This window comes from Seriola aureovittata, chromosome 4, assembly GCF_021018895.1.
Source record: "Seriola aureovittata isolate HTS-2021-v1 ecotype China chromosome 4, ASM2101889v1, whole genome shotgun sequence".
Taxonomy (NCBI): Eukaryota; Metazoa; Chordata; class Actinopteri; order Carangiformes; family Carangidae; genus Seriola; species Seriola aureovittata.
In genome coordinates, this window is record NC_079367.1 from 22,372,849 (window position 1) to 22,397,275 (window position 24,427).

The 24,427-nt window shown below is 43.8% G+C and overlaps 1 protein-coding gene across 1 annotated transcript in view; it reads right to left on the bottom strand.

The window, feature by feature from the left end:
* robo2 (roundabout, axon guidance receptor, homolog 2 (Drosophila)) overlaps positions 1 to 15,842 on the bottom strand; it is a 161,868-nt gene extending 146,026 nt beyond the window's left edge. The window contains exons 1-2 of the mRNA XM_056373705.1: positions 14,878 to 15,842; positions 1,779 to 2,105 (exon numbers count right to left, since the gene is read on the bottom strand). Of these exons, the coding sequence (XP_056229680.1) occupies positions 1,779 to 2,105; positions 14,878 to 14,932 (382 nt within the window). The 5' untranslated portion in view covers positions 14,933 to 15,842. The remainder of the gene's footprint in view (positions 1 to 1,778; positions 2,106 to 14,877) is intronic.
* Between the last annotated feature and the right edge of the window lie 8,585 nt (positions 15,843 to 24,427).

Here is a 24,427-nt window from a genome sequence, read left to right on the forward strand (position 1 = left end):
TACAAGTTACACATTACAAGGTATTTGTGCACAGCAAGATATTTTAATGTATGTATATGTATATATATATGTTTGGCCAGTACGGTGATAGTGATGATGCTACACTGTGTGGTGGCAAAAGTAGAACCTGAATCAAACCTTTTGCCTAAGTGGGAGTTGAGTGTGTACTTTACAGCTCCACTGATAAAAGGTACAGCTCTGTATCCTTGTTTACTCAGAATGTGGCCAGGGGCTTTAGCCTGAACCACCTCTCTCTCTCTACCTCGCTCGTTCTCTCAAACCCAGCATCACTGGTAATACACATCATATGGGTGTTCTTATTTCTTCACCTTGCTAACTCTTCCTCATCCCCTCGTCTCCTGGCCTCCTGACCTCTCACCCCTCACCTTTAAGCCATTCGAGCAGTCAATACCTCTATTCAACCCCCTCTGCTGCGCAACCCATATTACATGAGAGAGGGAGAGTGAGAGTGGCGAAAAGAAAGGCTAAGAAACAGTGTGAGAAGGGAAAAATAAAATAATCTGGAGACTTCATCAATTTTTCATGAATTTTCATTTAGGCTGGGAGAGCCCTCTTACAGCAATCGATAGATCAAGCTGCTGTCACGCAGTTAGCACCTGGGGGCAGCTGGAAGGCCCTCGGGAAGGCAGGGGACTGGATCAGATGCAGAGAGCAAGCCCCCACTCCTTCTCCTCCTCCTCCTCCTCCCCTGACACACAAGGTCCATTTCCCAATCACAAAACCAACTACCCATCCTGCTACCACTGTAGTCACCTTAGAAACACAATAACAATAACTTTCTTCTTCGGTGTAAAAGATGTTGGTATGAATTATGTTCACTGAAGAAAAATAAGAGTTTAGCATTAGTCACTTATGATATGTGATCTCAAAGTCTCCTCTTCAGATCAAATGAAGCATCCAAAGAATTTGTGAATACCACTAAAAACATATCTGAAACACATGACTATAGAACTAAAAGTACCACCAGTTAAAACAACATCAGGACATGGGAGACTTTCCACTCAGCCTTATGGGCAGTTTGCGGTCTGGGAGCCACTCAGTAGGAAGCCCAGCCTGAGCCTCTTGGGGGGGGGGCTCATCTTCAAAGGTAATTTGACCCACAGCTCAGGTTCTGCCATTCACTGCTCACCAACACTGTCCAGGAAGCCTGTGTCAAATGTCCATCACGACTTTGATCTGCGTCTGTCGTCCTACCCCCACCCACCTGTGAGAGACCCGTCCGCCTTGCCATCATGCCCTCTCATATAGTCTGACAGTAGCTTTACGTCCGACTCAGAGGTCTGCAAACAAATTTAATAAAATCCCTCCCTTGAGCTAAGAGTATATGAAATTTACCTCAAGTCTTGTGTGGTTAAAGAGTTCATTTTGTGCAATTAATTATCTGCCCAAACAATGGCACACTATGCAAGACGGCACTACGGCTTAACTGTCCCTTAATACAGAACACGGAGAGTAAGAAATCAAGTCTAAAAATAGTGTTATTAAAGCTGCCTCATATCAAATTTTGATTGCAATGTGTTATTCCCTACACTTAAGACAATGTAATTTCTCATTATGTATAAAGGGGAAAAATATATTATATATACATATATAGTTCTGAATGTAAATCCAGTCGGTCCATCTGGAAACAGCAGCGAGATCAAGACTTTTCTTCCTCCAGCCAAATGACTTGTTAAACTATACGAGCAATATTCTTTGAGCAACACAGCGAAGAGGAGAAATGATGAAGAAAAAAAGGGGACAGAGTCCTGACTCACATGCTACTTCCAAAGATGCGTTGCGGCTGACAGCTTCTCCCAGGTAGTTCCGGGCCACACAGACATAGGCTCCCTCATCTGGTTTGCTCCGACGTCCGTGAACGATGCGCAGGAAGAAAAGCGAGCCACTGGGCAACAGCATGCGGTGAGAACGTGGGTCATCTTTGTCCGTTTCCACCCGCTCTCCATCCTTGTACCACTCCACTGTCGGGGTCGGCCGCCCCTCTGCTTTGCAGTTGAGAGTGGCGGGCTCCCCTTTGGATACAATCAGGTCAGAGGGGTGCTCCACAATCCGGGGTGGGGAGTCCTCCTGGCGCAGACGGGATCCTGGAGGAAAAAAGAAGAGATGCAATTAATCATAGTGGAACAGCATAAAGACGTAAAGGCTGAGTTTCTGGTCGTGTTTTCATTAAAACATGCTTTCTCAAGTCAAAAGCCTCTTCCATGAACACGACTGCCAGCAGGAAAACTGTCAAGAAAATTGTGGGAAGGTAGAGCTTAAATTAGTGAACAACTAATAGCAACAGATTAAATAAACCATTTAGTTTTGGAAGATGTCTGGATCCCACAGAGGGAGCTACAGGATTTGTCTCAAATGCACCTATATACACAATATGCAATAGAATATAAAGTACGTCATTAAAAAAATAAAATAAATAATAATCATAAGTAAGGATTGAGTCATATGTGTGCAGATTGTTAAGCCCCTTGAGGCAAATTTGTGATATTGGGCTTTATAAATAAAATTAATTTAACTTGACTTCACTGTAAAAAAAAAAAAAGAAAAAAAAGAAGAGCAAACAGACAAATTAAGCATGACTTTTTTCACTTGAGAGTCTCTTCTCTGCCTCTGAAGAAAACTGCTGTCCAAAATATCTGTTGATTATCTGCTATCTGTGCACGTTTGACCTGATTTACAAATGCAGCTACAAACCACTGAGCAACATCTTGTGTTCAAGTATGTCTGTAAGGTAAACATTGTGTTCTGTGAAGGAAAAAAATATCATCTTAATGAACTGCCTTAACACAGCAACAATGCCACTGAAAACGAGGCAATGCAGATGCAGCAGCGGGAACAGCTGGGAGAAACCACGACGAAGAGCCAGCGCTCCCATAAAATATAATTAAACTTATCCACGTTTTCACCAGGTGACTACAACTAACATTCATTCAAAAAGCAGTACTGAGGATAAAGACACACAGGGTTTTTTTCCTCAGCTTGCTGCCGCTGCTACCTGGACCTGAGCTATAGTGTTGGAAAAATGGATGGAACACTGGAACACACTGTCTTAGGTTAGAAGCATGTAAAGGACATATATTGAATCCTTTAATCACCATTTCAGACCAGTCAAAAAGCAGCCATCTGCTCCTCTCAACCCTATATACAAGGGCTTGTGGGTAATTGGACCCATGGGTGAACAGTGAATGGAGGCATACAGTCAGCGTACAAGTGAAGTATACACACACACCCAAATCATATATTTGACTTTCATAGGGGTGCGAACACATAAAACTACGGGGTCCACACTGTTGTAGAAGTACTAGTGTGATGTGAATATGAATGCCGGGGTCCAGACTCATGTCAAATGCTAATCCCTTGTGGCTGAAAACCCTGGGAGTCTGGCAGCTAAGATAATGCTCCCCAAGTCAGAGTGCTTGCTCTGTGTGTCTGTGACCAGGTCTTAACCATTGGAGATAAGATGCTGTAAGCCACACACACATTTACATCACAGAAGCCATGGGAACCAGGCAACAATCAAAGAGTTTGATCCAGCATCAAACAATCAAAGACACAGTAAAGAGAATGGAGAATAAGGCAAACTTTTCCAACATCCCTTTCTTTATTTTCTTTCTTTTGAACCACGCTCAATACGCATCAATAACTCTGATACAGTTGTTAACCACTCAGTGTTGTATTAAGTCGAGTGCCGGGCTCTTTGTCTTAAAATTAGTTGCTGCAGGTGTGCATGTGATTGAGCTGAGTTGATGACTGTGCCCTTCCCCGGGGCAGTGCAGCGGGGTAATAGGACGACGCCTGGTGTACCGAGGAGCAGTGTACCACGTAGGCCTTTGTGCTTATGTAAGGGCTAATTTCAACATGGAATGAAGGCAAAATAGTGGTGGTTCCAGCTCTTTGTTTGACTGGGTTTGCACATGTTCCACTACCCCTCATACTTGATGCTCCCTGGGGAAACTGGGACAAGCTGCGCCCCGGCCTTTTCTGTCCACGAGTCTGCGGGCAAAAGGACAGGCGCAGGTAGAAACCCACTGATCAGCACAAAATACACTCTTCAAAGACTCTGAGGGTGGTCAATGTGCGCACACACACACACACAGAGCTTCACGCAAACACATGCATTCACTCTGTAAATGTGCACTAGTCCGCCATTTGCCTTAACAGGGATCAGGCATCAGACAGTGGCATATTGACCCCTGAACAGGAGGTAGTCTGTTCTCTCTTCTTCCTAATTTGGGCTAATTCCCTCCATTTCCCTGTCATTGATTAGTCATCAGGACTAGCGTCTTGCTCTTAGTGGGGCCACAGACAGGGGGTTGTAGTGAAGGGGGAGCTGATATCCTGCTACCACAGCGCATGATCTAATCTCATTGGCATTATGTGGAAAACTGATGATGTTCTATTGGTGGTGGAACAAAAACCTATAGTTTGCCGCCGGCATGTTTCTACCCAATCTCTTTCACCAGTGGTAGGTAACAGTAACCTAGCCAGCAGCCAGTTTCCCTGTCAGAGCAGGGGCAGAGGGGCAAGTTTGTATTCTGGCAGTTAGTAGCTTAATAAATGAAGCAGTAATTAACACCGTGACATTGATAAATGGAGGGCAAGATAAAGGACAGACATGAAGACCCCCATCTCCCTTGGATGGAGTGTCAAATGCACATTCATTCTTATCTCTCTGGAGCATCTGCTTCCCCCATAATCCACAGGCCCTGCAGTGGCTTTCCACTAAGGCCAATGCGCATGCACAGCACTAAACTGCGGTGACTCCATTCGATTTATATCAGTCTAATTTCTTTAAATCCAATTTGTATTCCAATCTACTGCCTTCTAATCACTTAAACCTTGAGTCTCCATCTGCTCTCCTCTTTCCTGTGGAAATGAACACAGCAGATGCCTCTACAATTGTCCTTTCACTGCCAGAAAAAGCCGAGCCGGGTGCACAGAGGGCCAGACGTGACCAGTGGTCAGTGTCCTTCCTGAGTGAAGGTAGTCAGAAGGTAGAAAAGGTCAAAGACACCACTATATGCCTTGGAATACGTTTTAAAAGAGGCCCATCAATCTTAACACAGGATAACCTCAACGTGTAAACCCTGCCTATTTCTTTCACTTTCAAAAACTTTTCATGTGTGTATATCTTTTCCTGTGCCCTCATGCGGTTTCCCATATGCTTGTGGTGCCCCTAACCGTGTGCTGTCCAGGAAGATCAAATAAAAAAAACTTCATGTACATGCCCACCACCCGCCCATCAGACCGAGCTTCTCACAGAAGTGAAAGTCAATTTGCAGCTGCCTATCGGGCCCCCTTCCTCGCTCTCTTTACGGTAAATGGGCTTTCTGTTGCCCTTTTAATGCGATCATTGGCGCTGTGCAATCAAGTGCTCTCTGAGCTGAGGCGAGTGCACTTCACTGGGTCTCAGGGCACACGCTCCAATCAAAATGCTGTGTTTCCCCCTGTCTGCAATAACACCACCATTACTTTTTCACCACTGCTGTGCAGTCATCCACTCCTGGAGGAAAGCAGGAACCAGAGAACAAACAAACAAGCGCACAGACAGAGGATGAAATCAGAGAGGGATTACTGAAGCAGAAGCAGATTCTTCTCTGCCTTCTCTTCCAGGCTACTTATGTCAGCTTCACTGAAATTGGATACAATTTTGCAGTGCTTCTATCCAAGAAATGTGCAGTTTTTGAGCATGCTTTCTCCCCCTTTAGTGTTTTCCCCTATGTTCCAAACAATATAACACATTTCACATTTATCGATAAAAGGATATAAAAGTTTAACACACTTAAACACAAACAGATCAAATTTGTTGGTCAAATCCAGAATAAAACACCACTTTAAGTATCATAATAGCCAATTCTCCCTCATATTCCAGTGACCACACACATAGAAGGGGTCTTTTCTATTATCTTTGTCACATATTTATTCATGTGTGCAACAGAAGGTCAGGCCTTTGATGATCTTATTGTAATTATTTTTATTAGCCCCCAGGAGAAATTCTAGCCCACCAACCGAATCAATACCCACACCACTCCCAGCAGCCTGAGAGCATAAAAGGAAGGGCTCCCCAAAGAGATATTAGTTATTCGGCCAACAGACATATGCGCTGATCGCAGGTAACCAACGGCAACCTCGGGCCAAGGCAAAAAGTTGCAGACAGTGAGGCTCCATGAAACATCAAACGTGAAAACCAAGGTTCAGACCAAATAACGCTGTAATGTGGAGAATGAAATGGCGGAGGCATTTCAAGCAGAAAGTGCTGAAACACAGCGAGCTGAGTGAATATAAAGTTGTACCAGAAAAAAAAAAAAAAAACCTCAAAGAAATTTCAGAAAGAATGAATTATGCATTAGATCCATGTTGTCCACTCTTAAATATATTCTCCCCCTGCCTCCCACTTCTCATCAACTTCCCACTCTATCTCCTTCTCTCTATATATCTCTGCCTCTCCCTCCCAATATCTCTCTGTCTACTTCACTTGCTCCCTGTCCTGTTACATCCTACCCTCGCCGTGAGGGTGACGGAGTCATATCCATCATGTCATCAGAAGGGAAATGTGAGAGAGCGGGGGGAAACTGGGGGTAGCGATGGAATAATGTTACTGGGCGTCCACGCCTCTGCACTGGCCTGCCATGACACTTGCAGGCAGCCCTGCTCTGCACCCGAGATTCATCTTCTTTACAGTGGGCTGTCAGCATACCCCGATACCAGACGCACAGCTCATCTCGGTGATGTGTCACTAAAGACAACCTGCTGTATCTGCTGGAGTCCATCCCAGCCCACTTCATAAAGCCAGCCACTGCATAAGGCCTGGAATACACAGCAAAATCCTCACAGTGAAGACACAGAAAGTGAAATGAAGGGTGCTCACAGGTGCAGAGCACATTCTTCCGCTTCATCTTCTGTTGCAAGAGAGGGAGGGAGTTCGAGCTAGCTCGCTAGCAAGCTCACATGATGGGCTCTGTTCCACCTCAGTGCTCTGCATACTGTCCCCCCCCACCACCGCCCCCTTCTCCTGCTAAGATCTATACTCTGAAAGCAAACACAAGGGTAATTCTAGGAGCTGCTTTCAACCTCTCACTGCATCCATGCTTGCCTCCAACAAATATCAGATAGAATTCCACCCTGAGTGTATTTTAGGCACTGGTGTGGTGGGGTCGTATTGACTCTGCATCTGTGTGTTTACCCTTTCTCCCCCTTGCTGTTGGAATATATAAATAGATAACTGTGGGAAACAGAATATCTGATTTTGCTGGAAAAAGGCTGATTCACATAGCTTTCATTTCAAGCAGTTTCCACCTTGGTTTTTTTTTTGTATTGTTTTTGCAGACTAATCTCATTCTCACTCTTCATTCTACTATCAGTTGCAATGAACAGAAAAGGGTGATGTTATCTGTTTTTCAGCAGATGGCCCGCCTCAGAAGAGCAGAGATTGCTGACTTGAAACACGAGACAAAAGGGGGGAAAAGGAGGGAAGACATAAGAACGGTTTAGGCTCATGGTGAAGTGTAATGTGTTGATAAGGGGGGTGTTTTCTCTCTATAAATAGTGTAAAGAGTATGGCACCCGCTCTGTGGGAATGTCAGCCCACTGGTAGGGGACACTAAACTGTGTGATGCAGATGAAATGATTTCCTATGCCACGGCCACTCATGCATGTAAGCTCGCTGATGCACCACACGACCTTCTTTATCCCTCTCTCTTTCCCTGCAGAACCTTCTCAGCAGTCCGTGCTCAGCCATTCGCTCTCCTGCCTCTGCTTTGCACTATGGCTTTAGCCTTGATGGTACAGATGTGCGCTTGTGCGTGGAGTCTCCCCTCCCTCGTCCACCACTGTAGAGGAGCCCTTGAGTTACCTTAATGTCCGCTTGCTCCTGTCAAGCAGCGGTCATCAGCTGAAAACTATGGCCGTGGAGACATTTTAATCTCTGTAAATGTGCTATAAAATCAGATAAGCAAGCAGTAGTGTTTGTGTTGATGTTCTCAAGATACATGTCTGTGTGTGTGTATGTGTGTGTGTTCATATGTGTGAATGTAGACACAGCTGGGCTCAAGCATCACATCACCAATTCCCTACTTTCAACCGTGGGCTACTCTAAACAGTTCCGACTGAGGGGAGAGCAATGAAATGAATGGCATCAATTGATTCTCCCTCAAGCATTGTAATCTCTTTACCTGCATTGCTGAGCTGCCCCTGCAGATTGAAGAGGGAGAAATAAATAAGTCCTTTATTGCTTTAGAAATGAAGGGGAGGGGAGGATGGAGGGGAAGGCCTTCAGGTCGTCTATGATGCACCGTGTTGAGAGATGAGTGGATAATTGGAGGTGCACTGTGGGTTCTGACCTGTGCTGAACACACTGCAGTGTCCCTGCATGTCAACGACTGCAGTCACCACCTCCGGCCACTCCAGCAGCCGTTAACCCCGTATGTGAGCATGAGGAGTAAGAGCTGGACCCACACACCGTAATCAAATGGTCCTTATAGCTCGATGTTTGTGGGTTTTTTTAAGGTGCAGCGTGGCGAGTCGAGATGAGATTTATTAAATTTCTATTCCATGGGACACTTCATCTGGTTTTGCTTAGGACTACAGGGTCAGGGGTGCCAGCAGTAACTGGATGAAGGACTCATTCAATTTACTCCGGCCCATATATCCACGCTAACACAAAAAACAATGGGCTTTGATGGTTATGAATCGTGCTCACAAACACATTCACACACATACACTCACTACATATCATAATTCTACCGCTGGCTGGTTGTTTCTGGGCCTCTCAGTGACAAATGCCTGTGAGGAGATCTTGCGAAAAGTCATCACCATCCGGGCAGAGAAACTGGGGAGTTCAAAGGTTCAAGGATGCGATTAAGGCTTTTTTTTTTTTTCCTGCACGCCACAATGGTTGTGACACTCGGCTCGTGCCACGTTCCACACTGAGACTTCAACCATGCAGCCAGGAGCTATTATATACAGTAAATCAACTCACCCCTGGCCACGGCGGCTCGGTTTACAAAGCAATGTGGTGCCAGGATTTTTGCAGCAGGAACACTACAAGAACAGATTCCCACAGCTCTGACATACAGGCCTTATTACTGATCAGATCCCTATGTGTGTATTAATGTGGCCATATGCCAAATATAATGAGAATGCAGTTAAATCAGGCTGCTTGGCCTGACAGTAATTCTTAGCAACTGAAATGTTAGTATACATAATGTAGCACATTATAGCATATATTAGCACATAGAAACACTGCTTACAAGATGCCAAGAATAATGACAGCGCATCACATTCATAGTAGGCTATATAACCTGGCAAAATAATAGCCAATTCATAAAAAAGGTACGACAATATCAACATGCTCACACGTTGGGCCAGCTATACAACCATACAGCTGTTCACACAGCCCTTCAGAAGACCTCCACGTTTACTATAGTTTCCACACTCAAACAGGTTTAGTGAGTGATTATGTATAGGTTGGAGTCTATGTTCTCCCATACGTTTAGATTCCCCAGTAAGCTACAGGGAGGAAAAGGTACCGAGCTGTCATGGCTGGATGATCCAGAGACCACGCAGGGGATGGAGATGGAGGAACAAGACACTTATTCCGTGGCTCCACCGCTCTGAGTGGCATTACAGCTGCGGTGGACTGCTGCTGTGTGTGACGGATGTGTGCTGGAGTGTCGTGCTCTGGCTGTCCATCTTCACACATCTCACACCGAGAGACAGCTCATGCATTTTTATCACCAGGCCTGACCTCATCTCTCAAGACACTGGTGAGACACTCAGCTCAGGTACAACTGTCACATAAACTCTTGACAACGCAGAATATGTAGGTGTGTTAGTGAGCGAAAACACAAAGAAGAAAACAAGAGGATATGTGGTTGTAAACTGACTGATAATGACTAGAAATGCAGTATAAACAGGTATGGCTTATTATAAACAGGGGTGTGAATTAATACAGCTTATGTAAGTGCCAGATGTTTTTTTTTGTTTTTTTTTTCTCTCAGCTCATGTGCATTTACGTAACGTCTTCCCAATCGTTCCTCTTGAAAAGTAAATGTCTGGTGCGACCACAGTGCCTACATGTTTGAATGCCTGCCAGTATGTATTATTATGCTTCTCTTCTCTGTGAGTTCTCAATGTGTGTGTGTATGTGTGTGTGTGTGTGTGTCTGTGTGTGGGCTTGCAACCATGAGCATGTATAGTTGTATAGTTGTATGTTCTTCTGAGAGTAATTCAACCTTGACTTCTCTCCCTTCTATCTGAAGGTTGCTGTGAGACAGCCAACCAGAGGGGAGAGTGAGGGCAACGGGATACAGAGTAATTAGATGCTTCCCCTAACACAACGTTTCAGAGCAGCGTGCAACATAAAAACACTGATAAGGTGAACCAGCACAGGCTTGTGTTGTGCTCGCTCCTGACTTCCTGTCTGCATTTTGGTATGCTCTTAAAATAATCAAGTTTTGTGGAGATAAGAATGCTCATCACATCCGCGCTGAAACTGAGTAATCTGTCCTACAGAGAGGCAGTGTGGGTTAGAGCCACTGGCTGGGTATTTTCTACTGATCAATAAGGGGTCGTTCACTATCATCTAATCATCGGGGGTTATATAAGAGTAATTAGATCATTTTTTTTTTTTGTCTGTTGGCCTGCTCAAACCCTTAATGTTTGGGGAAACACAGGCAGTGAGAGAATAGAGCGAGGATTATAACTGTCTTGGGGCCCTGACGGGTAAGCACAGGTGTGTATTCTGTAAGTACAGGTGTGTGAGACAGGTGAAGGCCCTGACCGCTCGCTTTACCTCGTAGTCAGCATGCTCAATTCATCACATCACTCCTCCCCCATCCCTACCTCCACACACACTCCCACTATACTGCCATCGCAGGTGTACAACCGCCCCTCAGTGTTTGAATTCCACCCTCATGGACACTGCCAACGACAGATAGGTGCGCAAAGATAGCATGTGTGTGCGCGTGGGACACAGAGTGCAAGATGAGGTCCAAGGAAGTTTGGAAACATAAATCATAGGAGGAAATATACAGACTATTTTCTGCTGCCTACCTGTTGGCATTAAAGCTCCATCTATTCCTCTTGTAATTTCCCATCCTCCTTTGTCTTTGTTTCTCCAGGCAAACACATCAAGGCATTAGGCCTTTTTCTGCTCTGTAAATGTCAGGGGTATGCTTGGCTGATGCTTAATAAAGCGGAGGTAAAACAGGGAACAGTGGTATTACCTCCCCTGCATTCTGCTGGTCTTACAGCAAAACCAGCCATGCGCATTGTCTGACTGTGACATTTTCTCTCCCACTTCTGCACTATGAAAAAGTAAAGAAAAATTAACCAGCGTGACCCCAGAATTTAAAACAGCTGTGAATCCTTTTATTTTTGAGTGATCACAGAGCAGTATTTCTAACTTTTAAAGAAGTGCGCAGAGCTCAAAAATCTCTTCTGCTCTGTCCTGAAGGTGTGGAGTGATGGCTGCTGAAACGCGATCCACGGAGTAGCCAGACTCGGCTGGTAAAACATCATAGGAGTTGACAGGCCCGCGTCACTGGTCAAGTAACACTTATCACACTCGCACACGCACAGACACACACACTGACCTGTAAGCTGATTTTCATTTAACACGTGCTCACCTCACCCCACCGCTTTTATTCCCTAATCATTCACTTCCTCTTAAGTTACGATCACCACCTTCGAGTCCTCTTGTCTTTACTCTCAGCTCATTTCTGATGTTAATCAGAGAATAAACAGTAGTACACTCTGAAGTAGAGAAAAGCGGCTTCAATGACAGTGATGAGATCGTGGGAGACAGGAGAGCAGAGCTTCCTGTAGATCTCAGATGAAGGTTCTTCATTACAGCAGCCCCATTCCAGCATATGAACCGCAATTACAATAACACCGCCTAAACGCAGCCAACTCAAGCAGAACAATCACATTTGGGACGAGACATCGCCACGGCTCTTACACAATGACTTCTGCCTGACTCATCATTCACTGAGACTATTTTAATCTGGGCTTACTTCCCATTATAGGGCAGTACTAGACCTCTCCCATTCAATCATGACCATCAACAGAGCTGTTAGTCTCCAGGGTGCTTTGGTAATAAAGCCTCGTCCTTGCCATTTCCCTTTAAAAGACTGTTGTTTAACAGCTCTTCTCTCAATTTTTATATTTGATTACACTCGTCCTGTCTTTCCCGTCCCTCTTCCATTCCCTACCACACACGCGCACACACGCACACACACACACACACTCTGCAGGTTTGAGTTTCTCTTGACTCAGCATTTGTGAGACCACAGCCCTGATGGCAGATAGAGAACTGCGCAGTGTCGAGGGCATCAAAGACCCAGTTTAGCCTTCTCCATAGCCTCTTAGACAGATTTAAGTTGGACCATATTTCAGCACCTCTCAGGGTGTCACCCAGGATGGACGTGATGTCACCAGCTCCTACATCAGACACAAGCATGCAGGAGATCTCAGAATAGCACGGGGTCAGGAGCGCAAGTCCACTATGCAAAGCATCTTCTAATCCAGCTTCAAAAGCAGCACTGCAGAGTTTAAGAGATAACCAGACAGCTGCTGACTGTTTTATTCCTGGAAACATCGCCTACTGCAATCGACTTGATTCTCAACAATGTCTGGTAACCCTATTAACACTGTTTTTTTTTTTTTTAAATGCACAATCTTAACTCAGGTCCCAAAACAATCCCCTCTCTCTTCCAGCCCTTGCAACACCCAACACACACTCTTTCTCTTCCTCTATTCTGTCTCCATCTCACCTTTTCTCTCCTCGCCTTACACACTAGCAGTATTAATCACAGCACACTAAACAGTGACTAACGCCATTCACAAGGCTTGGCTTTGTTGGCTATGCTGCCCAGTGAATACAACTCCAGACCTTTTTGTCTGCCTAAGTGGACTCTTAGAGTAAGCTCCTCCCTCTCTAAGGACCCTCAGATTACCTCTGAAAGGGGCTGGGTGATGGGTGAGTTCTGCCAGGGTGGAGGGGGAGAGCAAGGAAAAGGGGGGAGAAGGGTGACAGGCAAATGATTGGGAAGATTCACTGCTCCCGGGGAGATATGCACCCTCTCCCTCTGGGCAGCTAGCAATGCCTTCAGCCACTGCTTAGCAACCAGTGGGTTTGGCTGAGCAGAGTGAAAGACACCAAAAAAAAAAAAAAAAAGGTAAAAGAAAGGAAAAAAAGAAAAATATTCAAATCCCAGCAGACAGGGGACTTGATTTGCTAACCACAGAAAGCATGAGGTTTGAACTAAAAAGCCTCAGAACCAAAACCCGCAGCTGTGAAGAACAAAAGCCGGAGTTGACAGGTGAAAGAAAAGAAAAATGGGGCCTTGCAGGCTCTTGCACTCAGTGGCAACAAAACCTCGGCTTTACATAATGTGAACTTGTACAAACAATACAAAGCAAACTTAAATGTGAATCATCACTCACAACATTGTGCTGATATAATGTCCCAGTGTGTGACAGGTCAGGAGTATGGGTCTCTGCGCAGGCGTGTGTGTGTGTGTGTGAGCGACAAATGCGAAAAGGTGTGTCCAAATCAAAAAGTAGCGCTATAATGAAATCAGATGCATTTTTAAAAAGGTACTACCATCATTTCACCAGTCACAGGTTGGACCAATCCCAATCCCGATTTCTGTCACCTAAGCCCTCCTATTTTGGTGATTGATGTAAGTCATCACATTAACTCTGCAGTTGAGGCTGTTTTAATTCCCCATTAAAGCACGTCTCTTGTAGGCCCAAGCCTTGTAAAATCATAAAAAAAATGCTGACTTAGCAGCCAGCGGCCGACTGGACATAAACAGCTGAAGCTTTTGGCCGCAGAAATGAAACAGTATCATTTTCATTTGCAATCATCAAGATCACCATTATTAAAGTTTAATCAAACAAATGGGAGTAATAAACTGGGGCACGGCCTCAGCTCGGGTTTAAGCCGGCTTACACCGTGATGCTCAATTGTGGCACTGAAATCCTAAAGCCAAATGACCACAGCAGCACTGTCTCCTACAGAGGCAGAGAGTGTAGTATCACAGCACATCTGACAAACACCCCCAAGCCAGTGAACCCCCTGTCCACAGGTCTGACCTACCACTCTTGTGTTACCCCACTTTGTCTTTCATTCCAGTCGCCTAAAAACACAAAAATGTTTGGGATTTGTTTGCCTTTATTTTCAAAAATCCTGTAACAGAACGCTCTCCACCTCTGGGGAGAGGTGACCTGTAGCCAGTGCAACAGAACCTGAGAATCATACTGTAGTGTCACAGAGTTACAGAGGGAGAGGGAGAGAGAGAGGGAGAGAGGAAAAAAATTCAAAAACAATTTTCTAATGGGTCCTTCTAATGTCATAATATGCATATGATTCATGAATATTATATATAGGCTAATATAAAAACAGGAGCTCCCTCTTCTATCTGTTGCATAGGAAGAAGAACCTCCTGAAAGGCAAACACTGCAGTGGATGGAAGACTTGAATTCAGCTGCTTGTTCATATATTACTCTGAGTTTAATGAATGAAAAGAAAAAACATAACTCCTGAACTGGTGCATTATAGGCTAAATTTAAATCTTATCCTCATAAGATCAGTCTAGTTATCAACATTATCCCCTGATGACAACTTTATAGTTGTCTATTTAACAATTCTTTAAACATTAAAGCTCCGAGAATTTAAGATTTCTTTTTTTTTTTCCTCCTGCAAATCACAGTCCGTCAACATACATTTACAATATTGGAGTCAAATAAACACTGGCAAGAGACAAGTGGCGAAGTCTGTGTAAAACAAACATGAATATTCTTTTAAATACATGTAAGAAGAAGTTTTACTCAACAGCACGTTCGGCAACTTACCATCAGCTTGAAAATACAGTAATCCACCAACAAGGATGAACGCTAGCGGACCCATACTAGCATATTAAACATCCACGGCGGGCGCGCAAATCCTCGAATTCACTGCAGAAATAAAATATGTCCGAAATGACAGCCAAGTCTATTCCGTGTTTCTGGGAGTTATGGAGGGGGGGTCCTACTCACTGACCAAAGCCAGTTTCAATGTCCAGAAACAGAGAGGATCCATTTAACAGTAGGTCACCCGGAGCAGCTCGGGGTGTAAATATCCAGCAAACCTTATAGGCTACCCAAACTCTCGGTCTGTGAGTGTTATCCCCGCTTGCCCCCGGAGTTCATCCGCAATCTCTGCTATTTTTCCAAGACGACCTACTGTAGAGGATGAAAACCACAGAAGCCAGTCAGGTGAGGAAACTGGAAGTCCACGCTGGAAAAGAAAACGTATATAGGCTATGCACTTCTCCGGCAGGTCCTCGGTTCCTTGAGACGCGTCTCTGGCACCTCTCAAATCTTCAGCGATGTCCTCCACAGTTCAACACATGGCTCGGCTGATACTCTGACAGCAAACCAGCCTTCAAGTATAATGCATTCCCAAAAAAAGTTGTTTTATTAGACAGGGAAACCAGCTCCCAAAAGACCCATGTGCTTAGCCTGGCATATAGCGCTGTAAATGTACAGTCATACTACAAAGTCAGTTCAACATCCTCCTTCTCTCTTTCTGCCTCTTGGTTTCAACAGCGCTGCTGCCGCTAGGAGCGCACGGTCTCTGCGCACCCGGCACAGCCCGCAGCCCACCACACTGAAAAGCTTGACACACTTGCACACAACACGGATCGGCACGGGAGGAGAGCAGAAGAGGAGACAGTGTGTGAGGGCGAGGGGAAGGAAAGTCGAGATAGAGCTTGGATCTTCGTCCGAATCTGAGTTAAGTTATATAAAATGAAAATTAAAAAATAAAACGAAGCTGGAAAGTATGTCACCCCGTTTTCTACAGTAAGAAAGAAACACTTTCAGTCATAAACGTAAACACTGACGCTGTGGAGTGGATGGTTTAAGTTCACACATCATTTGCAGCCTTTCATAAAATGTTACAGTACATAAATGAACTGTTCACACAAGCTGAGCTCTACACCGATGAATGCTGGAGAACAAATTTAATCGGAAAATATCCACGTCATTCACAACAATGTAACTGGGTGCAACAATGACTTCTGTGGCGCTATAGGTAGTGCACTGAGAGAAAAAAAACAGCCAACAGGTAGATGTGTGATAACGCAACACCAGCTTTTTTTTTTTTTTTTAAAGGAGGAAATCATTTGGGGGGGAAAAAAGTAATAGCGCAGAGAGTACGATCCAAATAATTGACTATTTCTGAATATGGTGACATTACTTATCAATGGAGCCCAGATGTGTATGCGGGCATATTAAAGATGCAGAGACACAAGCTGCTAAATAAAAACATGGATCCTCCTGTATTGAGATACTGAGGCAGAATTGTAAATATGATCTCAGTCAGAAATCGATGACTGATTGACCGAGCCCCTGAACCAAGGTGAGGAGAGAGGCGGCCTCTCTGCATCACAATTTTGCATACATATGTTTTTATCAGGAGAAGTGTGGAGAAACAGACGGGAGAGAGCAAGCAGAAAAAAAAATCACTAAAATCCAATTTTTAATTATGGATAAGTTCAGGTAATATAATTGGACACAACAGTCAGGGCCCAATCCATTTAGATGAACGGAGATAAAGGGAGGTTGTCTATGGGGTCTGCACCACTGCCCAGCAACTCTGTTCATATTGCCTCACCAGTTTATTAGAGTGTGAGCTGTGAGCTCCCCCTACTGGTGTCTGCCATAGCAATCCTTGTCACAAGGCTGTTTAATACTGCCCTATCAAGTGGTATAAAAAAAAAAGAGAGAGGAGACAGCATATGCAGCCACCAACAGCAATATTTTCCAAAGCAACGTGATTGATATCATACAACAGCGCCATTGCATAAATCTTTGTGTTATTTTCAGCAGCAGAATTAAGCAGCTTTGATGAATGCCACACCAGGAGAGCTCTTTCAACACATGGTAATACACAGTAAAATTAAATCACTATTATATGCAGTAACTACACACGGCTAATTTACTGTATCACTTCAAGCAGTTTCTAATCATCATTTTGACAAAAATGTTTTCCAAAAACTACATTACCAACTGTCTTTTCCTTTCCTCTCACAGAGTACACTGAATGCAAATACTCTTTTATCAAGATAAATGACATACAAATACTGGAGCTGTACACAACATTTAATTCGCATCTTTATAAATACAACAAAAAAATGTACGACCAGACCAACATAAAAAGGACGTAAGGTACAATCTACAAGTTGGCTGAACAAACACAAGAGTCGCAGGAGCTCAACCTAAAGGCTTAGATTTCCCATTTTATGATTTACATCAAAGTCAGCCGCAGAACAAAGCCCTCAAAACTCACAGTACATGCCCTGAAGGTGTCTGTGAAAACCATACTCTCCCAATAAAACATATAGAGGCAAACACCATGACAGAATGGCTCTGGCAAAAGATACCACTTCTATTGCCTTTAATAATAGCTTTGACTGCTCATGGTTTGTTTGTCAAGCTGCATGTTCGAGCTTGCCCTATAAAGGCCTTACTGGGAAGTGCGACATGTTGCAAGTTTGCTAGCCTGCTCCCATTGCAGGCAGCGCTGTCAGCTGGCCAGACACAGTGATTTGTCTTCATATTCTAATATGTTTGTGAGCTGCATGCAAATGCTGTCTTCCCAGTGCCTCCATAGTGTCCTAGATTCTACCAGATGTGTAACCAGACGCACGCACGCACGCAGACACACACACACACACACACACACACACACACACACACACACACACACACACACACACACACACACACACACACACACACACACACACACACACACACACACACACACACAGTGCCCAACAGAAATTTATTGTGTCATCAGTGTTGCTGAAGGTTTGAGGGAAATAAAAGAGAGGAAAAAAGAGAATTGGAGAAAGGTCATTTACTAAGAAGAAAAGCCCACTACAAACATAAACAACTGAGTGTATGGCTTCATTGATGGAAAAGTAAGTAGAGTGTAATTCTCCTCCAAGCCAAGCCCTTTACTCCCCACTTTCAATCACTGTATCTGTAGCGGAGGCAGTGATATTCAGCGGGTTTCTAAATATCAGCTGAAAGTGGATTTATTTTAATTAAACTGGGGGCTGTGTTTACTCAGGGCAAGGCATGTTACATAAACGAGATGGCGGGGCTAAGCCACGGACACTATAATATGAGCTTATGCTTCATTCCAATGTTGGAAGAACGTCAACGATCTTTTATGAGTGTGGCAGTCATGATATGACTGACGAACAGGGCTTTTCTGGGTTGATTACTTCTTTCATTTGAAAAAACAGACAGCATGCAGATGAGGTGTAACCACACACAAATGAGTGTGACGTCACTGAGGGGAAAGCAAACCATGAGTGGTGGTTTGGAACCAGCTGCATCAACAACATAAATGAAACCAAAGATATTAAAAAACATGGAGGAAAAAACTGTCTCATATTATTCCCGCACCCCATCCCTGCAAAGACGATTTGAGTTCACCACCAGATGCTGAAATGGATCATTTGTTTTAACCTAAACTAATCATGCTGCAATTACTGTCACATTTTTGTGCATTTATGTGTCTTTAATCAAATCAAAACTAATAATCAATCAGATAATCAGACCATTATTGTTCTCAGAACATCTGCTCATTGATGGATCCTGGGGTGGAGCCATTCATTAGGGGGGCTGTTTGGGTTGATCCACATCCATCCTCATCCACTTCTCACGTGACATGACTTCAGTCGGTCAAGTTGATTTCCAAAGTCGATTGATTTTGTGGTAAAATTGAGTAAAATTACTTCTTCTGTTAGTATAAAAGAAAAACAAAACAGCACTTTACCATTCAATAAACAATAGAGAAACTTTAAGCAGTATATGTAATCAGTATATATGAAGTGCTGTATCCTTTGATTACTGCACCCTCTGATTTTTACCGTTAATGATATAGAATCTTACATCTGGTGGTTCAGTTTAAAGTGTTGTTGTTTTAACGTAGATAAAAGCACAGCTGTGGATCAATAGGGGGTCCACAAGTGGAGAGGGTGATATCAACAAAACAATCAGGGGTGTGTACAACAGCAGCACCAACGACTGAGGGTTCGGAGACTAAACATTCCAGCAGAGACATTTTCTGCATTTTAATTGCACGTAACTACGGTGCAATTCAAATGCAAACAATGAATCACATGCAAGACAGTGACAAAATGTGTACTTTCAGCAAAGCTGTATCTCCTGCGTGTCTCGGGGAGAAAGAGGAAAGTGTTTTTAATTGTGTGCCAGGTCAGAGGTTCAGGTAGCAACATCACTCATGATCAGATCAGAGTGGTATTTGGGGAGCTCTTAGCTGGATATCTTTCATGGCTGAGTATCCCCTTACTGGGTTTGGGTCTCTGTGTGGGGATGATTAGGAGCTGGAGGTGGGGGGAGGCAGTGCGTGGAGGTGGAGGGGGTGATGTGTGGAGGGGTGATTAATGTAGATGTCAGTGGCGGCCCTCCCTCTTCTGCTCCATCCCCGGCATCCGTAATGACACCTGGGGAAGGCAGAATGGGCCTACCTGCAGCCCAGGCTCCCTCAGCAGGACATGATTCTTCCCCATGATCCTCCTCTGTCAGCAGTCCTGTCACTGGGCTGGGATCAGGCCCTTATTAATGGGCCTCTATGTCAAACATAGATATTAAGCTGTGCTCTGCTCTGCACTATCCTCGGCAATAACACCCACATTGGCACACACACTGACACAGTCATTCCATACAATACCGTGACAGACACAAGCACGCACACACACACACACACACACACACAACAGTACATCCATAACTCATAAACACATCCCTACATGTGCGTTAACATTGGCTGAAATATTACTTTCTTATTTAGAAAGTTTTACCGATTCCGTTTCAACATGACAAAGAGTCCATAGATCTATTAGATATCTCTGTTTCCCTCCTCTCCTTTGACTTTTTAATTCACACAACCCAATATCACATTATGCTGAAAAAGTGACAAACCTCTCACAGTGATGCATTGTCCAACAATGCACATCAGTCCGCTCAGCAGTGAAAAAGATCCATGCGGTTACAAAAAAAGGTTAAACGGCTACTGAGTGAAGATTCAGTTAAATCTCTATCCAGAAACGTGGCAGGCTGAACACGAATAGACTCTAAATATTGGCGGAGAGACATCAACTAGGACTGCTTTTGCCATTTAAGCTTGTGGCCTTAATATGATACATGGAAAAGGGAGACATTTATAAGAACTCAAGTTTTTGCAGATATAAAACAGCAGATCTGGGTTTATTCAGGGCAATAAAACATTTAATGGAAGTCAGTGGGGCACATGTTAAATTCTGTAGTCTCTGATACTCCCTCAGAGGGACTTAAGGAGGAGGCCGGACAGACCGAGAAAGTATGGGGGACACGACACCTGAGCTTGGTGTGGAGAGAGGCTTCTATCAGCAGGACATAAACTCTGTATGTAATGCATCGGCCCGTCTTCCTCTGCATTCACTGAAAGGCACAGGAAGTGAGATAGGGGCACGCTATCAAATGTTGCAAACAGGGGATTACTGTGCAGGAATTCTTGCTTTTAACATCGTGTTCAGCTCTGTCATTTCCTGTTCTTCTCCCTTGCTTTCATGCCGAGTGAATAAGAGAATAAACTAGCTGTCGGTATGTGATTTTGTTTGTAAATTTATGTGAACATGCAGCAACTACGAGGCAGTTTGCAATTCCATGAGGAAAACCTTAAAGCCCCTCCAAGCATGGTTTCAAATCTTCAGTATTTTTCTATTAAATATTCATGACTACATAAGCAGCATCAAAATTATAGTTGAAAAAAAGAAAAAAAAAAAACACCCTTAGCTAAGCTTATGTTATTCATCAGGACATTGTGGGTGTGGTTTGATCAAATTCGGTTGACCGTGGCCTGGCAGCACGAGCAAGCACCAACGCCACAGCTCAACACACAAATGTTGCTCAATGCTGATTGGTGCTCACAAGCATACGACATCACCTTTTTCCAACCAAGTCCTGCCCAGTTCAAATGAGTGAGAAAAGCAACGACAGAAACACAAATCAGCTCTCATGTGAAATAATTAAATAGTGATTTTTTTTTTCTTTTACCAATCATACTTCAAAATGTAGAACGAAAATCATATGTGTGTGTGTGTGTGTGTGTGTGTGTATAAATTTTGTGCAAACTATCAATGCAGCTACAATGACTGAACAAAAAACACAAATGTCTCATATAGAAGATGAGCTTTTATATTTAGTCCTGTACACAGGTGGTATAATTCTCCTAACGTACTCACAACTGTCAAAAGAGAATCTATAAAGTGCACTATGAGATAAGTTCAGTTGCAGGGAATCCAAAATAAACTTTACAGGATGATCTGTCTCCTTCCTCTATTTTTTTCCTATTTTATGTCAACCTCTCTTTTCCTCCCACTCGTATTAGATATTCCAGCCCCTCTTCTTCAACCACATTCCTGTCATTTATGGAATTTCCCTGTCTAGGTGAAAAACAGCCTGCACTCGGGGTCCTGAGAGCTGCTGCTAATTAGCTGGCCTACTTTTTTCCTGAACATAAACCGCCTAATCTGCCTCTGTGGAAACTCATCACAAGTGTCATCCCCCCACCTGAGACAGAGCTTGATAACAGGGTGCTAGTCATTGTCATGACAGGATAGGGTAAACAGCTTGGTCCAGTGAGCGATGGGCAGCGGCCGCTAATGAGTGAGAAGTGAATACTTGAGCCCTGACGAGTCAGAAGGGAGGGAATGAGAGGAAGGGAGGACAAGAGTTTCTCAAGTATCTCTCCAACCTCCTTATCAGTGAGGACATTGTCCTTCCTCTCTGCAGTCTGCCTCCTCAGACCCGCAGCTACAGACATCATTAGCAAGGCTCTGAGCAGGATCTCTTTCCTCTGGTTTGTAAATCCTTTAGCCCTGCACAACTGACCAGACTATAAAAACTGATAAGACTGGTTTCATGTTTGTCATGAGCAAAACCCACTGTGTCAGCCTTACACACAGCTGTCTCTGTAAAGATTTGTAGGTTTTCATTTTCATTACACCCCTGCAGCAAATTCTGGAAAAAAGGCACAGTTGGTCTTATAAACACCCGAGAAATCCAAATAAATGCATTTTTTTTGGTAAGCTATCAACATCATTTATTCGTTGTCACATCCTTCCCTCTCATTAAAAATAGCAAAGAATCGCCAAGTTTCCCCAACACTTGGCATCAGCGCCATCATTCAGGGCGCAAGAATTTACAAGTCATGTTGGGGAGAATAAACTTTACAAGACAGGAAGCACCACACATTTAAATGTCGGAGATGCACTGTGCAACCATAAATACCATTTTGACTTGCTCACATGATTTAGCCCTCATAAAACACGACGTATGCGCTGTCTCCCTATTCCACTCTTTGTTTTGGCTGGCAACTCACTAAATAAATGTGTTTTTAATGAAAGGAGAATGAGATTATCTTGTAAAGGTTTTCAGCTCAGTTGGCTGACGTTGCCCCTTGCGAGCATTGTCACACTTACATTAGCACATACTGTACAGCATACACACTGCGCACATTTTCTGTCATATCTGTAATTGGTCGTGTTGCCATAATGCATCTATTTGCATCTGCATTACTGTTCCTGACTCCTTGTGTGTTACCATAGCCTATACTGGAAATTCATCCACTACCACATTGTTTCATTTTTAGTTATGCACTAGTTTCTCTTGCTCCTTGTATTAGCTGCTGTAAATATTTCTTATTCTTTGTTAGAGGAAGCAGAGAAGGTGTGAGCATGAACTAAGAGTTTAATTAAACCCCCTTTCCAGTGGTGGCATGTGATCAATAAACGGTAGTTAAGGATTGCTACACATCCAATTGTTGGAAGTCATGCAATTTATTTTCTGTGTTAAGAGGCAGCAAATGGAGAGTGGAAATAACATTATACTCTAAGCTTCCCAAAAGGTAGTATCTGTCTATCAAAAGAAATGTTTGCTGTGTTGAATCGCATGACATCTTGGGTGGCGTTGCATTGTACAGGTGCTCATTCTGTTCTGCCCCTTCGATCAGGAATGGAAAATAACTTGTGGTTTACAAAGCAGCCGCTCACCCAGTCATGAAAAAGTCACACCATGATGACTGAATTCCTCAGCAACGGTTTTACTAGACAGCTGACAGCTCAGAGGTCTGTGATGGAGGGTGGGGATGATGGGAAGATTTTGGGCTCCAATCATTAAAGTATTCCAGTATTCATTCAAAACAAAAGTTTTCCAATTCTCTTGCCGTCACTCCATTTATCAAAGTCTCCCTCAGTCACTCCCACCGCTCTGACAGTCTCACACTGTCATCATTTTTGGTGCTTTTATTAAAAAATGTGTTAACAACTATGAGCATGTATGTGTATGTGTGTAGATCTCACGTAGTATTATGTTTGATTTATTTTGGGACCCAACCCATGCAGTGTGCTGGAGTCTGAACTTTAATATCAAACATAATAACGTACGTAGTGCGGCAAAAGCCCATTCTCAGGGAATATGAGTGCGTATACTGCTGTTTCATATAAAACTCAGCTCTGCCAATAGGCTGTTTCTTTTTTGCACGCTGTCAAGATTAGACTGAAAATGCAGTATGTATGCCATTACACTCTCACTTTGCACTCACTTTTGGAACACAGCCCAGAATTAAAACCGCTTGTCCCACCGCTTCTCTCTTGTCTCTGCTCAAACCTCTCCGACCGCCCTGTCCCCTCTGTACGCTGTAAACTGGCTGTAATCATGACTATAAAAACAGTATTACCCCCTCACGTCCTTTAAATCTTCTGCTTTGCTCCTCATCTTTCGTCTGGTGTTGCAGGGGGAAAAGATTAATCTCAATATTTGGATTTGGTAGCCCCGTGGCCTTGGACAGTTTGAACATCTGTTGTCCCCTAATGCCAGAAACAAATATTTGTTGCACTCTTTAGTCTGCGATGTTGTGGTGTACAGCTCTATGAAGCAACTTGACACTACCCAGGTTGTGAAATGAACAGACAGTGACATTACAATAGCAGGCTGCCTGGCACATTTATGTGTAAGCAATCTTATATACAAACGACCAAAACAGCTTTGCGCTACATACTTTGTGAAATGACACATCAGGATTTTAGATGTCTCGTCTCTAAAGCTGTTGCTTGCATTTGGCTCTCACTCATCAATATCTTTGGATTGTCCTAAATCAGTGGATTGAATAAAACACATTGGCTCTGAAATTGAGGGGTATTCCACTTAAACAGACAGCCCCGCCCCTCTATGCTGAGTGCTATCGACAAAATCAATTGGAGGCCGTGAATATCAGAGGTTCAAACTTAATTGTCCCCCAAAATGGAAAGTGATTTAGAGCCCTAGGTCAGAGTCAATTCCA